The sequence below is a fragment of the Trichoplusia ni genome, chromosome 13 (assembly GCF_003590095.1).
Source record: "Trichoplusia ni isolate ovarian cell line Hi5 chromosome 13, tn1, whole genome shotgun sequence".
NCBI classification, from domain to species: domain Eukaryota; kingdom Metazoa; phylum Arthropoda; class Insecta; order Lepidoptera; family Noctuidae; genus Trichoplusia; species Trichoplusia ni.
In genome coordinates, this window is record NC_039490.1 from 498,322 (window position 1) to 515,078 (window position 16,757).

The following is a 16,757-nucleotide window of genomic DNA, read 5'->3' on the forward strand; positions in this document are numbered from 1 at the left end:
TCTAAACATTTTTTTTAAAATGTGTTTGTTTTAACTTTAAGATAATGAATTAAATCGTGAGGAAGGCATCAGAATGTTTATAGAGGAAGAACGCGACTTTGAGCATGACGAGGAGGAGGTAGCCGAGGAGGAGGAAGAGTTGGGCAGTGAGGAGTCTGAGATTGAGTCAGAACTTGCGTCCGCGGCTGAACTTGCCGATCTGTTCACCGCTGACGGTTTTGACTTAATCTTAACGTTAAATAATTACCGTTCTGATTTAGATACCGATTCATCGAACTCAGACTCTGATAGTGAATATGGTGGCAACGGCATGCAAATAAATCTTAACTTTACTGGTGATGGCAATGGACAAGACAGTGAGTGTATTCCCCCACATGAACTAGAGGACGCCGAACCTGAAGAGAATGAAGAAGAAGATGGAGGTGAGCATGAAGATCTCGGAGCTGCGCAAGGGGCTGCGCATGGTGCTGCTCATGGCGCAATAGGAGTCATGCACCATCAAGAAGACAACGACAGAGACGACCAAAACCACGACCAAGAACACCAAAACCATCCAGCGATTGAATTAGGTGGTGGGTTCCAGTTCAATGTGGTAGGTGATTTATACAGGATACACGATCTAGGTCGCATGATCCATCACAACCTATTACGAAACGGCTATGCCAATCTTGCCAATTTGGCAAATCAACCATTTGTTATAGACGAGGAAGACCATTTTGGCCACATTGAACCTCAACACAGACATAATGCTCAAAGGGTGATTCAACGATTTGCAAATATGGACATAAATAACGGGCTTTTAGATGAAAACCCTGAACCAGAGCGATATCCGATTGTAAATCGCCTCGGAGTTGGTCGTGATAATCAGGTTATAGAAATTCGTATTGATGAGCCGGCTCCTGAGGCTATAAATATGCCAGATATCGAGGAAGCGCCTCCACTTGGGCCAGTGCCAGCCGGGGATCAGCCGGGCCCAGCTCAACCGGGGCCTGCTTTTAGAGATCGTCAGCGATGGCCTGCTTTGAGAGAGCAGCAAGCAGGACCTGCTTTTAGAGAAGAACACCAGCCTGGACATGCTCTGAGAGAAGTCCAACCAGGCCCCGCTTTTAGAGCACCCGAGCCTGGGCCTGCTCTGAGAGAACCACAAGCTGGGCCTGCTTTTAGAGCTCACGAACCTGGGCCTGCTCTGAGAGAACCACAAGCTGGACCTGCTTTTAGAGCTCACGCATCTGGGCCTGCTCTGAGAGAACCACAAGCTGGGCCTGCTTTTAGGGCTCACGAACCTGGACCTGCTCTGAGAGAACCACAAGCTGGGCCTGCTTTTAGAGCTCACGCACCTGGGCCTGCTCTGAGAGAACCACAAGCTGGGCCTGCTTTTAGAGCTCACGAACCTGGGCCTGCTCTGAGAGAACCACAAGCTGGGCCTGCTTTTAGAGCTCACGAACCTGGACCTGCTCTGAGAGAACCACAAGCTGGGCCTGCTTTTAGAGCCCACGAACCTGGGCCTGCTCTGAGAGAACCACAAGCTGGGCCTGCTTTTAGAGCTCACGCACCTGGGCCTGCTCTGAGAGAACCACAAGCTGGGCCTGCTTTTAGAGCTCACGAACCTGGGCCTGCTCTGAGAGAACCACAAGCTGGGCCTGCTTTTAGAGCTCACGCACCTGGGCCTGCTCTGAGAGAACCACAAGGTGGGCATGCTTTTAGACAGCACCATCCAGGACCTGCTTTGAGAGAGAATCAGAATGGCATTGCACAAAGAGCACTTCAGGGAGCAGCCGCGCGAAGGGAGCAGCAGCGTAGGCGACGTGAACCCCGAATGTTGGCTCGAGCTATACTGGCTCAAGCAATGCTACACGCTATGCCTAACAATATGGATCTGCCTCAAGATATTCCTCACCCCGAACCTCTCCAACGTATTCAACGGCGTGGACTTATACTAGCTGACGACGGACCTATACCAGTGCCTCGCCAAGAAGCTCGTCACAGGTTCCAAGCCCAGCCACTGGCCATTCCTTACCGGCCGGGCCAGCGTCATCCGGACTCCGATTCCGACTCAGATTCGGAGCCAGTACAAGGCATTCCGAATGGCATAGACTCTTCCGTAGAGCGCCCCGATCACTAATCTAACACTATTAAGCACATATTATATTTATTCTAGCCTTTTTTTTGTAAATACGCCTTTTATATTCCCTTCCCAAGGAACACCAAGCACATTGAAATTATAAATTGAGGATATTATTTATCAATTAGTTTATCAAAACAGAAATGAACAGTAGGTATACATTTAAACTGAGTAACGATATTGGTAGATTCATTGCGATACGCGTCAACACAAGTAATTTTGATTCCGAGAAGGTTGTAATCACGATTCTTTTTAAGCCTTTGAATGCTGGTAACAAAAACGATATTCTTTTAGTATCAAATTTTTTGAAGTATCGCATTAATTATTTCATTTTACAATTTGGCCCTTTTTCCTTTATTGCATATTATTCTGATGGCTTTTTGGTTTTTGAATGCCTTTCTCAAATCGCATCAAAAAAAATTTCTAATATTCAGATTTTGATCTTTTCATTCATCTTTAGTGCTAGGTGTTGTATATTTTTCTTATCCGTAGTTCTGATAATGCTAGTGTAAGAAGTGCATTGTGTTTCGAAACATATACCATTAAGTACACAATTCTGCTATTTTCCATCTTGGTTAAAATATCATAAGCTGAACATTGCATCTGTACATTCATGGCTCTATCGAGGTCTGTTCAAGTTCTGGTGTTATTCCTTTCTTCCTTGTTGTTTCCTTCTTCCCTTTCCCAAACAAAACAAACACGCACAACACACACACTCTCGGACGAGGCTCCGAAATGATCAGGGGTCGCAAACTTTGGAGCTTACGAAATTTACGGAAGACTAAGACATTAGAAACATAGAAGAGCCATATTGCCCTATATTTAAGAACCAAATTAGCTCCAGAATTACTAACAAGTGAATAAAACTAACCAACCTACACACATTATGGTGAGTACCTTCTTTCTAACGCCCTCATATCTCTGTGTTTTTCTTCTTACCTGAATTTTTAATTATCGAATTCACATTCTAAGTTATTGATGTACAATATTTCTATTAAAAACTTGCTCTCGTAAGCACTGGTAATAGATTCATTGTAGCATACTAATTACGACTAATTCCTCTTTTTGTCACTTTAATTTCACTCACATTATCACTTATATGAAGTTTTTTTATCTTAAGATCGTTTTGTGTGATATTTACTTGTTATATGTATATAAACTGCATAAGTTAATCAAGACAAATGATGTGATAATAGAAATGAGACCTAAACAATACTGAATTATAGTTTTAAATAAAGTTAGCTAGACTAGATGCTGTTTGCTATTGAAAATTAGTTAATTGTGTAATCACTTATGGTATGTTTTCTGTTAACTGTCTACTAGTTCATATTTTGTAGGGCTAGGGTATCAGAATATATTATGTTTCAAAAATTTTATTGTAATCATTTTCATTTCGCATCCTCATTGCGAATCGCGCTTATAAGTATTCATGTAGTCATATAACTTACATTATCACGTTGTCAGTTTTGTGCCAAAAGCGTCTTACGAAAGCATGTGAATAAAAACGTTTGGAAAGAAAGTATTTTAAAGGATAACTCTGTAGGTTAAACATTGAATACTTGAACCACGAAGTTTTCACGCGCACGAACGAGCTCGAGACATGACAAGCATTTGAGAAAGAATATTAGAATTGAGTCCGTGAAGGACATAAGACGTAAGAACTCTTCGACACCGAAGAAAAGACATTAAAATGTCTATTTTTCTTGAAGAATCGTTATCATAACTGACATAAAATGTGTGATTTTTATCGATAGGTAATAAAATTTGAGAGTGATCAATGTGATTTGTATTCTTGGTGATGTTTGCTTTGATACTTAATAAGTGTTGTGTTGTGTTGAATGAGTATACTTATGTCAAAGTGGCGGTGGCTGATAGTAGTACAGCAATGAGTGTTAACCTGAGTTAACTTATATTTTATACAATGACTGTTCATATTGCAACTGAAATGAAAATAGAAAAACTATCTAATATTTAAAAATGTATTTTATTTAGCTGTATTGTAGACTTAGTTTTAGTTACCAGCTAATGGATATCTATAATGATCATAATTTTTCAGCTGACTTTCCCAAGCCATTTGCAAGACCCATGATCATGCTGATGAGAGGTTTGAAGTCGGTGACGGCGGTGGAGGGCTCCACCGTCACCTTTGACGTCCGGTACCACGTGACCTCCCAGGACCTGATGCATACCGTATGGTACGTCGGAGAAGAGATGGCCATAGCACCTAACAGGCATTTCGACGTAAGTAAAAAACAGAATTAGTCAAAAAAAACGTGTCATCAGTTGGTTTTTGATTGCATGCGACGCCGCGACGTGCTTACGATAGTGTAGCAATTACACATCACTTCATCTAGCTGACCCTACAATACATTGTAGTGTTCTAGGTATACAAGGAACCGTTTACACATCTATCTTCGATCATTACAAATAGCTACAATAATACATCAGCATCTCATCTACAAATATTAATTGCTACAATATCACAAACTATCTAAAATTATTTTAATATCAAATGTATATATTTCAGTGGTCCAGGTATATCAATTACAGTACTTGGAACAACATGAAAGTGTTTCTTATAGTCATTGTGGTACCTAACTCTCGCAACTTGCAATCTGCATGTACTAAAAAAAATAGTGATGTGGTCAATACTCTGATACCCAAAAATTTGCACATTGTCCTAAAAGTTTGCAAACCCATTCCCGTGTAAACGAAATATTGCAAAAATTGCAAAATTGCACTTAAAAGTGCAGTCACATTGCGGGTTGCAGTCTCTCCGAATAAGTGTCGAAATTAAAAGAGGTTTTGAAAAAATTCACAAACTTAAAAGGTTAATTAAAAAAGAAACGAAAGGATTCCTCTTTTTCTAGGTACATAAATAAACAATTTCGAAAACAAAACCACCAACAATAACAGTTAACTCATACTAGACGCGATTGACTCTAACAGCGCCACGTTTTCAGATTAAACAAAAGTGCGCCACTTGGGTGCTTATCATCCGCCGCGTCACACCAAACATGGCTGGCGAGGTGAAGGTGCAGCTCAGATTCGCATACCCGGGCTATTCCGTGATCCTCGGTACTTCCACGGCGATCCTGGACGTTATTCCCAAATATAGTAAGCGGGCCAAGAAGGTGCCAAAAGACTTCCTCCAGGGCCACTTGGACATCATGCCCTGGGATTTCAACTTTGTATACCCGAGCCACAAACCTAAATGTACCCTTCCAAATGGATGGGTAAGTATTTGATAATTCTTTTCACAAGCTAGGCAGAGGAAAAATTTTGAAATGTTTCAAAATCGTTTGGATAAATGTATAATTTACTATTTTGTTGAGTGAAGATTAATTCTGATTATATTAGCAGTTGCAAATTTTTTATTGTTTATTTTTTTTATTAATTTGGCTTCGTTTTTTTTTACACATAAGCGAGTAAATAAATTAAAATTAGTGTGTGGTACAATTGGTCTGATTTCACTTTCAGGCTATGCTTGCGTATTGGTTTTAGTTTACCCTCGACCTTCTCTGCGCGATATTTGTTTATTCAAAAGACATCAACGCTTGCAAATACTATATTTTGCAACCATTTTGTTCCCGTTTGCGAATATCCTGTACATGCTAAATGTGTTAGGTATTTTATATTTAGTTAGTTTATATTATATGTTACTATGTACTTGATCATAAAAGTATTTCTCAGTAAAGAGGTAGTGAAACCATGCATCTCCTAAATACCCTACACCTAGTCAAATGACTGACACAAGCTTGTTAAATTCGGTGACGGAGTATATTTTGTGATATCACTTTAACTGAAAAATGGTCCTAAAACTCGTCATTCCCGTAAGTGATGATTACTGTTTGTTATTCTATCAATATGTGGAACAATACCCCCTTATAACTAATTCCAAAATACTTTTGTAGAACAATAGGCAGTAGTCACTTAATGCTGACAGCGAATTATTAAGAGCTCTAGCGATAAACTGTAGTGTGTGAGCTTGTTTAAACATGTTCATTAGTATTGCCTGGTTTTGTCTTGTCAGGTGATGCCGCATTGTCGCAGGGCGCTGGAACTATATACAAACATTCGCAAGCCTCATCGGAATCATACCAAAATATATTTGTCACTCATTCGGTAAGTGTTTAAGTATAGTGCGTTCTATACTATACCCACAAATGATTAGGATGCTAAATGATGCTTCATTGAAATTTTAGCCGCATATAAAGCAGTCTTATAGAATTATGGTTTCACATAATACATTTTTTATAATCTATTTATTTTTTAACTAAAACTTAGGGATAGTTTCCAGTTAGACAAATATCACTTGGGAATTTTGCATTCTCGACGAAGACGAAAAATACCTATTATTCGCAACAGCTTCAATGTCGTTGGTCAATTTTTGTGATATGTGACTTTATATCTTAAAGAATTTATCTGAAAATTTCCGGATAGCCTTGAATTTTACTAAACTGTCCACTTCTTAATCTAAATATTTGTAGGTTCCGGAATGGCAAATATTTCATTCAAAATACGTTCGGAGGAGATCAAAACTCCTCGGTCGTGGTCTACATGCATTCCGACATCTTTCACGACCACCACGACATAACAAAAGTCACCCACATAGGCATAGAGTGGTAAGTACCCGGTGATTACTGTTGCAAGTCACATTATTCAAATGACAGACTAGTTATAATGGAATGTCCTAAAATATGTCTGTCTTTGAAAACTTACTTATTTTACGATATATATTTGTACACTTTATTAAAAGATTTGCCTTATATGAAGTTTATATAATTATTTATGATTTAGGCTAGCACCAAGCTGTAGGTGCCAATATCTTGTCGAAGAGGAAGTGGACCCCGGCGTATTTAATCAAATAGCAATTACAAAAAAACATTATGTAAATATTAAGGCGCCCCCCTTTGGATCGCTTGTCCTCATACGTATCAGTAGCTTCAGGACAAGGAAGCTACCCAACATCCACGACGATTTTGAGAAATTCCGTAAGTTTTTATTAATTTTTACTATAATATAACTCCATTACACGGGTACATATATAACCGTGCATTACTTTTTCACTAGGTCCTCCAATCTGACAACGAAAATGCCCGAAAGATGTTTACTGCATCATCAAGCCTTTACAATCGTACCACAACTTCATAAGAAGGACTGGAGGTATCACAGGCAGCGGTGCATTTGGCCAAGTCCGTCTAGCTTTAGGTTATGATTATCCATACGTGGCTGCAAAAATAATTTGCACGCCGACTGACATGAGCAAAGATCAGGCACATAATGAATTCTTAGCGTTCAAGAGCGTTAACCATCCCGGAATAGTGACCGTCATCGATATTTTTTCGTCCAAGGATATGGTCATCTTGATTGAAGAATAGTAAGTTATTTTCTTCTCATTAGTTACGTCAGTTCGTGCGATTTTCTTATAAGTTTCAACTTGAAATGACAAATTTCATTTGCAGTCTATCCGGTGGGAACTTGTTATCACGGATTAATCAAACAGAACATTTGGGTGAAGTGGAAATCATGGATTACATACATCAGATCCTTGTTGCGCTGAAGTATATGCACTCCATAAGCATGGTTCATGAGGATATTAAACCTGAAAATGTTGTTTTCGCGACCAGAAACAGTAACGTTTTAAAACTTGTCGATTTAGGTCTCGCCAAATATAATTTATATAGACTTGACATGGCCTGGGGATACAAGATCCCAAGAGAGGTCATCAAACCAGCGTGCGATATGTGGCGAGTGGGAGTTATGACCTATCGGCTGTAAGTATGGCAGACATTAATTCTTAAGCTGAGCCAGCCGGGCCATTGCTAACGCATTTGTCGAATGAACTAATTATATATCAGCCGAGCGAACTCGTGGGTTTGTTTTGCTGTGCTGCCTTATGTACGTACAAATTTGTTCACATAATGAGTTTTCATTTGATATGACGTTTTTCATTATTTACAGTTTATTGGCGCTTACGTTACCGATGACCGCTCCTTCTAGATACCCCAGCAGAGTAATGTTGCGTGAAGATTCATTCGATCACGACATTCAGAAGCTATTCAAATTTTCGGCAGCTGCGAAGGATTTTATGTTTAACCTGATTAGGGTCGACCCTTCGCTGCGGTTCACAGCCGAGCAGGCGCTTGCGCACCCGTGGTTCAGGGGCTACACCCCTCCATTATGTCATCGATTCACATTCTCCTCGTACCACGAGGTAGTGCGCAGTCGGCTGGAGGTAAGTTACTAAAATCTTGAGATCATGTATATCTTTATAGTTAATTAGTGTTTACCTAATTATTCATATATATTAAATCTTTCAGTATTTGCTCGATGTGCATATAGCACTGTCCGAGTTGCAAATGTTCCTGGTCATAGCTGAGGCCAGTCGGCAACGAGAGGCTACTTTACAATATTGTAATTGATTGAACATTTAAAAGTTAATTATCAATTAGGTAAGTGATGACTTGTCCTACAATATTTTAAGTTTTTCATTTACTAATAGTAATATTAATTACTTCTTATTTTCAGATTAGTTTATGTATCCTGTCAATTATTAAGTCCATTCACAGTCAACTCTACATCCTATTAGATCACCCTTGACGTACAATAACTGTTTAAGTAAAATGCAAGAAATTTAAAGTGCGAGGAGAAAAAATATTGGTTCTTATATGAGTAAAGTGGGGCTGAACGCCTGGAGGACGGTCGACTAAATTATGTAGTTTAGAAAATTGTGACTCGATCTAGATTCAAGGTCAGACTTGAAGTAATTCTTAACTTATTTGAACTTTTGATTTATTGAATTATTGAAATCTCACACCTCTCTTATTTAATAGGATTACTTCCATCGAATGGCCAGTTGTATATATTGGATGTGCGGAGACAGGGTCCAGCACGGAACACTTACTGGAGACTTGTTTATAACTGACTGCGAAATGCAAAAGCTGCAGAAATCTAGTGATGTCGAAAGGAATAAAAAGCTCTACATGTAAGACGGCTGCGTGTGGAGTGTAGAAGTCTTGAAGATACCACTTGTAAGTATGTCTGGTCACTTGTTGTTACCTAGGCTGAGCTGCCTGGCTATTAAAGCACTTGCGCTCCGCAATCATCTGCCGATGTACTGCGCTACCAGCGAACTGCAAGTGAACTGAATACAGTCGCACAGTTTACAAGTATTCAGTCTAGATCCATAGATATGTTTAGAACTTATTTTGCAGGTGGAGCGAGATACCTCAGCGTCAAATGAATAATTGGACCGCAATTTGGAATAAAATACAGCGAAATGAACACTAATTCAATCATTTCAGAAAAAATAATTGCAAAAGCCAGTGTATTTAATCTTTTCAAGTGTCACAATACATTTAAAGTGAACTTAACTAGTAGTGATTTTTTAATATTAGTGTGGTGCGTGTTTAAGAAATGACTTTTAAAATGTGTAATACATTTATCTAAATGGACTCTTTTAAAATTTGATCTAAATGTTAGTTAGTGATATTGAGAACAAAAGACTTATAAATAAGAATAATCGTGAAATTTAGAATATAAATTATAATTTACAACCTGTAAGCGAATGAGATGCCCACACTAGAGAAGACACTGATGAAGCGCGACAGGTAAGATAGAACGTGACCTGAGATAAAATGAACAATATTGAAAACTCCCTAATAACTGATCAGATTGCCATATACCATATTCCCCACAAAGATTTTCCAATAAATTATCTATTTCAGGCCTCTCTACGCGATTATATCTGCTGCATTCAGTTTTTCCTGACCACTTTCAACTCCCACAACTTTTAAACTTTTCCACTTATTTCTTATATCAAAATTATGAAAACTCGAACTTAATTCATTCTGTTCGGGAGATGTGATAACAAAAACAGAAAGACAAGTAAAACTTATAACACTCCTTTTTTAACGTCGGGGGTTAAAACTGCAAAATTCTCAATCACTTCATCCATATGTCTCTTATCCTATCCTTATCATTTAGACCAGAACCAAAAGGAATTGATAAAAAAGTATATTTTGGAATATTTTCTATGTGATAGTTTCGCGCTCCTTCGACCTCCTCCTAACCATGGATGCGGAGAGCTCGTGTGGGCAGCACAGCGTCACGGCACTTAACACAAGTACTCATCAAGCTTCAAGCAGGTCAGTCAGAATATCCAGCAGAACTTCTAGAGAATCCTCAAGTCAAGTCATAACTTTGTGATTAGTTTTGCACCAGTCGAACGAAAGACATTTTTTAACGCATTTATTCCCAAATATTTTCAAAAATAAATCCATGTTATGAGTATTAATTTATATCGAGATTATTTTAGGCAAATACAAGATGGCGGCCGGGAAGAGGAAACTGAAACAGCGTGAGAACGTCTCTCACACAACCGGCTCACAGTCGGTGGACACAGGAATGACGATACTTGTGCATTACATATAGGTTGTAAATTAACAAAGTAACGTGTAATATGTGTATAACATCCTTGGACCATCTGATCACTAAAAGTGCAATGGGATACTCTAGATAAAGTGATGGAACTAAGTGAGAATGAGAAATTTTGGCTTAAAAGCAAGTGATCATATCGTGCAACGATTTAAAACGAAATCTCTTATCGAATATGTATTTGTGTAGTTATAATTGTGTCGATGTTTTCTTTTAGACTACGAAACATTTTTGAAACTTAATAATATCTAGTAGTGTCATATAATCACATTAAAACTCTATGAATAGATTTAGCTCGTTTCACTCATACCTCTAATAGAAAATACGGAGTTTGAAATGCTTAAATTGTCCATTTTCAGGAACTCTAAACAAATATATCCTGAAAACATTCCATTCTTCAATGCGCGCATGTAGTGAGGCAACTTCAAAATGTTGCGCATTTTATACAACCTTTAGCCTAGCTATGCTTCGGACAATTTGTTGCCTCATGCATTTTGAGTTTTGTTAAACAATGGCATTTGTAGATTCTATTCTAGTTATAAGTATGTACCATTGTTATCAAGTTCTCAGCTTAGGTAACCGATACCAGAAGAGTAGGAAGAAGTCAGCGTCGAGTCATGATGAAGCATTTCCGCAATCGCTGTGATCTGCCAAACGAGCATTACTACGCAGGTGAGCGATACAAGTTAAAATTTATTTTTTTCTTATATTACAAATTACAAAGACTCGTTTTGTGGATTACAAATATGACAATGACAGTAAGACATTTGCATCTCTGTTTGTCCCACTGACACTTCATCTAAGATTAATCTTGTGATATGCATTGTCGTTCATTTCACAATTTGTGTGGCCAAAAGTAAACCATATTTATTGAAGATACATCCGGAGTGTTTCTAAAATCTGCCGCAGTTCCCGTTTTGATAATTCGTTTGACCGCTTGGGCGGTTCAAGGTGTCTCATTTACAATGGAATAAATTGATATTAAGACTCCTTAAACACATTGCCTCATTACTTACATTACATTACAGATATATAATTCAGTCTTTCCCCAAGAGGTATTGCATGCCAGTTTTCCATCGGGTGACAATAAAAAGAAGGTTCTGCTTGTTTAAGGTTCCTCCAACACTTTCATTTGAATGGGCCGCCACGACTTCGCAGGCTATGATGTTGGAAGCCACTTGATCAACATACAACAAAGCGCAGTTCTTCGGTTTGTTAATCGGAAAATAGTTGTGTAATATGAATACATATATTATTCTAATCAATTATTGTCTGATTAAAAACTAGGTGCGGACACTCGGCAAGCGTAAGGCGATCGGGATCGAAGAGTTTATCGCGAAGCATCAGCCGCAGTGAAGTGTATCCCGGTTCCCGAGAGGTAAGTGCTCCATAAAAAGACAATCGGAGTCAATTATAATTGAGATTAATGGAACTTACCCTAGGACCTCCTTGTTCAAGGCGACCACTTCACCTGAACCATGCACGTGGGGTCCGAGTCATCAGTAATACAAAAGCAGACAACGAAATATCGGTCTGTAAATCAGACAATAGTTTGCGTAAATGAATATTTTAAAATATTCTAATTAATTATTGTCTGATTTCCGATAGGCTGCAGGGGCTTGGCCATCGAAGAGTTCGTCATAAAGATTCGGCTCGAGATACGACAATGTGTCCCCAACCCTGAGGAACTCAAGTACGTATAACTAGATTAAGTCTTAAAGTATTTTTTTTTTGCAAATCCTCAACTGGACTGCGTGGATAGGCCGGGAGTGTATCACCAAAGGCTTCGTCTAAGTCTGATACATTCGATCTGAATGGATTTGATTGGATACAAGAATTAACCTTTTGCGGCCTGACCTATGTCCGGCTATTTAGGTATATTTTTTACACAAAGTTGTCTAGGTATACAGTTGTCTCACTGCAGGAAGACTATAGTATTTTTATTATATTATTTTAATGATAGCCACTTTCTGTCAGAACCTGATCACCCAAAATCATCTCTACCCGGGCAAGCGCGGATCCACTATTGTGGGCACGATGGGCATGCCCACAACCCTCATAGAATTTTAACGTCACACTTCCACAGTCAGTAGTAATTTAATTTATTATCATCTCCTTTGTAAGAATGCACTATATCGATCACAAGCGGGCTGGATCCGCGCCTGTACCCGGGCTATGTAAATCTATATTGTAGGAGCCAAAGCTAGTTTTTCAATTTAAACCCTCTTCATAGATTAGTGTGGTATTTCACCACACCAGGGCCTCAACGTGACATCAACAAAGCAACATGAATTCTTAAAGGGCTCATTTGATCGGTCCGATATGTTGTTTCAACAACAAAATCACACAATCGACTTTTAATGAAAATTACTGAGCCAAATATGATGAGATTTTAATGTTATAAAAAAATGAATCAACAAAATCGTATCATCCAGTTTGGAGTTACCAAATGCAGATTTAAGCAAAAGAAGAAATATTAAGACTCCTTAAACATATTGCCTCCTTGCTCAGTAGCAGTAGATTGTTAAAACGTTGTCCTCCGGCAAGAGGGAACAGAGAACTACAATCCAGTCTTTCTTCAAGATGTAGGTACTGCATACAAGTTTTCCATCGGGTGACAATAAAAAGAAGGTTCTGCTTGTTTAAGGTTCCTCCAACACTTTCATTTGAATGGGCCGCCACGACTTCGCAGGCTATGATGTTGGAAGCCACTTGATCAACATACAACAAAGCGCAGTTCTTCGGTTTGTTAATCGGAAAATAGTTGTGTAATATGAATACATATATTATTCTAATTAATTATTGTCCGATTAACAACTAGGTGCGGACACTCGGCAAGCGTAAGGCGATCGGGATCGAAGAGTTTATCGCGAAGCATCAGCCGCAGTGAAGTGTATCCCGGTTCCCGAGAGGTAAGTGCTCCATAAAAAGACAATCGGAGTCAATTATAATTGAGATTAATGGAACTTACCCTAGGACCTCCTTGTTCAAGGCGACCACTTCACCTGAACCATGCACGTGGGGTCCGAGTCATCAGTAATACAAAAGCAGACAACGAAATATCGGTCTGTAAATCAGACAATAGTTTGCGTTAATGAATATTTTAAAATATTCTAATTAATTATTGTCTGATTTCCGATAGGCTGCAGGGGCTTGCAGAGCCTCGCGGAATGAGTATCGCTAGGCTGCAGGGGCTTGGACGCGTCTAGGGTGGCCATCGAAGAGTTCGCCATAAAGATTCGGCTCGAGATACGACAGTGTGGGATACATTCCTGAGGAATACAAGTACGTACAAATTCGGTCTCAAAGTCTTAGGTCTTGGGTTTCAAAATAACTTTTTGCTCATCCTCAACTTGACTGCGTAGATAGGGAGTCACCTTGCCAGTATTTACGTCGTACTTTCTAATCCGAATCAAAGATTTGACACGACTTCGAATAGAAATACTGAGCATAAAAGTTATGAAATTCTTTTGGATTAAGATGACAGGTATTTCATATTTTGTATTCATTTATTGTAGTTCTAAAGTAACAAACATAAAGCAAATACGGATGAACTGAGAAGTTATAATTATTTTCCTTTTCATTCGTGTAGGATGGTCGTGCTTGGAGAGCGCCAGCGTTGAGGGGACCAGCGAGAGTCAGGAAGCGTCAACAAGATGCCTTAGACTGTTAGTGGATATCAGGTGAGACAACGTGCATTTCATTCATTTCAGTATGCTTTTAAAGACCTATTAATTTTCTCACTGAATATACAATTCTAGCTGTTGGCCGCGACTTCGCCCGCGTGGTTAGAAGATATAAGTTATGATTTATACCTTCCCTGTTTTTTCCACATTTTCCATTGTATCTTCGCTCCTATTAGTCGCAGCGTGATGGAATATAGCTTAAAACCTTCCTCGATGAATAGTCTATTCAACACAAAAATATTTTTTCAATATGAATAAGTAGTTCCTGAGATTAGCGCGTTCAAACAACCAAACAAACAAACAAACTCTTCAGCTTTATATATTAGTATACATTTTGAGCTTCCGTACATCATGAGTAATGAGATGTATCTTCACAGATTTGTTTGCCGTTCATGCCGTCACTAGAGCAAGATGGGGACGTACTCATCGATGGACAACATCTAGGTGTGTAGAAACACAAATAATTAGTTAAATGTGTTTAATTAACATGTTGCAATTATTTGTCTTTCTACTGCACAAGCTTGTGGCGGAGAATTTCATGACTTCGAGATGGCCAGCGATGCAGAGATCGAGCGTCGGGTGCGGCCTTCGACCAGATATTTTAGGCCAAGTTAGGTGATTTTCAGGAAAAAAATACATAAGTTAAAGTCTTCACATTATCCTCACTAATTGGTTAAAGTAACTGTAGTGTTTAATTGTATTTATTAATTGTCTTACTTAATCTATTGAGCTTGGACACAGAATATCATCTAATAAAACAATTTGCAGTATTAAAAGTGTGGTGAGGATAATGAGTCCTTAATTTGTGTTACTTATTTCCTGAGAATCACCCTCTTAGTAAAAAATAATATTATCCAGTTGTTTTAAGCAAAAACTAAACTTTTCTCTTTATATTTTCAATGGGTTTTTGAAGGAAAACTGGACGATAATAGAACAGAAGTCCGTTATAATATGGCGTTTCTGTACTATCCGGTTTTTAAATAATTTAGATTTTTTGATTTTCTCAATAGATTAGTTTAAGAACAAATCAGTCAAACATGTTTGAAAAAAATAATTTGTAATAAATAATAAATAAAGTAGCAAATTAAATTTAAAAAATAAAATAAATACATTTTAAAATAATGTCTGCTCGCCTTGGTAGTTTGAAACCTCATAAACACTTTGTGAATAAGAATTTAAAATATTTTTTATTTATTGCTTGTAAAATAATTTAAGGCATTTGACTGATGAGTTTAGCGAGAGTTTCAGTCATAACCCTTTTATTAATACGGAATTGTTAATAACTTTATCTAAGTCATATAATTGTACAATTCTTGCATTACATTCATAGAAATGTCCTAAACTTTAAGATTGATAAAATAATAATTTTCAAGTTTGAACATACATTAATATTTAATGTTAAATTAACTTCAATTTCAATCTCTGTACTTGACTGTTTACTACATTATACAAAAGACGTATACAATATTAATTTAATTAAAATAAACTGTAATTACTTAAGACATATATTTAGCGTCTTTAATTAATTTATTTGTTCAATAATAAATAAATGTGCAACGCTTCCTCTATGTGTGTTTTTCTTCTTATGTATGTTAATTAATATCTAAAAGATCACAAATAAATCATGTATACCTAACTTGGCATTTTTATTGACACAACTTCACCCTCATTAGACACTAAAGGTTCATATTTCACTAATTAATAACCTGTCCTATAAATTGCATTTTAATAACACCTTCACTTCTTGAACCCTTGTGGCATGAGGTGTTTCCATAACATTCTAATCACACGCACAATACACCCATATTGTACTTACAAAATTTCATCTCTCTCGTAAGACAAGGTGACACTCTATTTTAACTTACCAGATCTAGCGTATAAATATATAACCGGACCATACTTGCAAATAGTTTTATATCACAACGATCATACTTACACATAACCACCTAAAATTCACACATCGATGGTTTCGGATGCATGAGGGCTATCTGGGCTGGTGGGTTTCCTTGTGATTAAAAAACTAAGTTACTAAAATATTCCAAAATATTTAGATTCGATAGTTAAACAGTCATTATTAAATGTTAACAGGAGGTTAACTGCAGGGCCTTTGCCCTGAATGGAAGGAGGGATGGAAGGCCTTTGCCTTCCATCCCTCCTTCCATTCATCTCGGTTTATGGCCAACAGTTTCATTCGAAAGAGTGAGTAGAGTTTGTGCCGTCATCCTGTTGTTCTTGCCATGCATCAGATGAGAACAGCTCAGTTTCATCTGAGCTGATAATATCTTTTTCTAATATATAAAATTCCCGTGTCACGATGTTAGTTACCGTACTCCTCGAAAACGGTTCGACCGATTCTTATGAAATTTTGTATACATATTGGGTAGGTCTGAGAATAGAACAACATCTATTTTTCATAACCCTAAGTGTTAAGGGTTGCTCACACTAAAAAAATATATATACATACAACTAGAAAAAAAAAATTCGGCAAAACAACGTTTGCTAGGTCAGCT

At 37.9% G+C, this 16,757-nt stretch overlaps 3 protein-coding genes across 5 annotated transcripts in view; all 3 read left to right on the plus strand.

Moving 5' to 3' along the window:
• Positions 1-3,009, plus strand: part of LOC113500079 (translation initiation factor IF-2-like) — a 32,828-nt gene extending 29,819 nt beyond the window's left edge. For 2 of the 3 annotated variants that reach the window (XM_026880749.1, XM_026880748.1), the window contains exon 4: positions 42-3,009. In XM_026880749.1, the coding sequence (XP_026736550.1) occupies positions 42-2,122 (2,081 nt within the window). In that variant the 3' untranslated portion in view covers positions 2,123-3,009. The remainder of the gene's footprint in view (positions 1-41) is intronic. The other variant, XM_026880751.1, reaches the window with a different exon arrangement.
• A 957-nt stretch (positions 3,010-3,966) lies between these two features.
• Positions 3,967-15,098, plus strand: LOC113500080. The gene is made up of 20 exons (XM_026880752.1): positions 3,967-4,363; positions 5,086-5,358; positions 6,156-6,247; positions 6,613-6,747; positions 6,923-7,116; positions 7,196-7,502; positions 7,588-7,899; positions 8,087-8,360; positions 8,446-8,577; positions 8,654-8,876; positions 8,959-9,156; positions 9,340-9,735; positions 10,170-10,272; positions 10,443-11,233; positions 11,675-11,771; positions 11,849-12,092; positions 12,170-12,254; positions 13,209-13,846; positions 14,154-14,244; positions 14,625-15,098. Exons 1-6 carry the CDS (start codon positions 4,148-4,150, stop codon positions 7,207-7,209), a joined length of 924 nt encoding a protein of 307 aa, XP_026736553.1. The 5' UTR covers positions 3,967-4,147; the 3' UTR covers positions 7,210-7,502; positions 7,588-7,899; positions 8,087-8,360; positions 8,446-8,577; positions 8,654-8,876; positions 8,959-9,156; positions 9,340-9,735; positions 10,170-10,272; positions 10,443-11,233; positions 11,675-11,771; positions 11,849-12,092; positions 12,170-12,254; positions 13,209-13,846; positions 14,154-14,244; positions 14,625-15,098.
• LOC113500178 (calcium/calmodulin-dependent protein kinase cmkA-like) lies at positions 7,384-8,547 on the plus strand. The gene is made up of 4 exons (XM_026880886.1): positions 7,384-7,502; positions 7,588-7,899; positions 8,087-8,360; positions 8,446-8,547. The coding sequence occupies exons 1-4, from the start codon at positions 7,384-7,386 to the stop codon at positions 8,545-8,547; spliced, it is 807 nt and encodes a 268-aa protein (XP_026736687.1).
• Positions 15,099-16,757: the final 1,659 nt, after the last annotated feature.

What these genes read in the sequence shown, in the direction of transcription:
- LOC113500080 (XM_026880752.1), top strand. Translation starts at nt 4,148, where the DNA reads ATGGATATCTATAATGATCATAATTTTTCAGCTGACTTTCCCAAGCCA. An exon ending in CACCTAACAGGCATTTCGAC is followed by an intron (nt 4,364 to 5,085) that starts GTAAGTAAAAAA and finishes CCACGTTTTCAG; the next exon opens with ATTAAACAAAAGTGCGCCAC. An exon ending in GTACCCTTCCAAATGGATGG is followed by an intron (nt 5,359 to 6,155) that starts GTAAGTATTTGA and finishes TTGTCTTGTCAG; the next exon opens with GTGATGCCGCATTGTCGCAG.
- LOC113500178 (XM_026880886.1), top strand. Translation starts at nt 7,384, where the DNA reads ATGAGCAAAGATCAGGCACATAATGAATTCTTAGCGTTCAAGAGCGTT. An exon ending in GTCATCTTGATTGAAGAATA is followed by an intron (nt 7,503 to 7,587) that starts GTAAGTTATTTT and finishes TTTCATTTGCAG; the next exon opens with TCTATCCGGTGGGAACTTGT. An exon ending in GGAGTTATGACCTATCGGCT is followed by an intron (nt 7,900 to 8,086) that starts GTAAGTATGGCA and finishes CATTATTTACAG; the next exon opens with TTTATTGGCGCTTACGTTAC.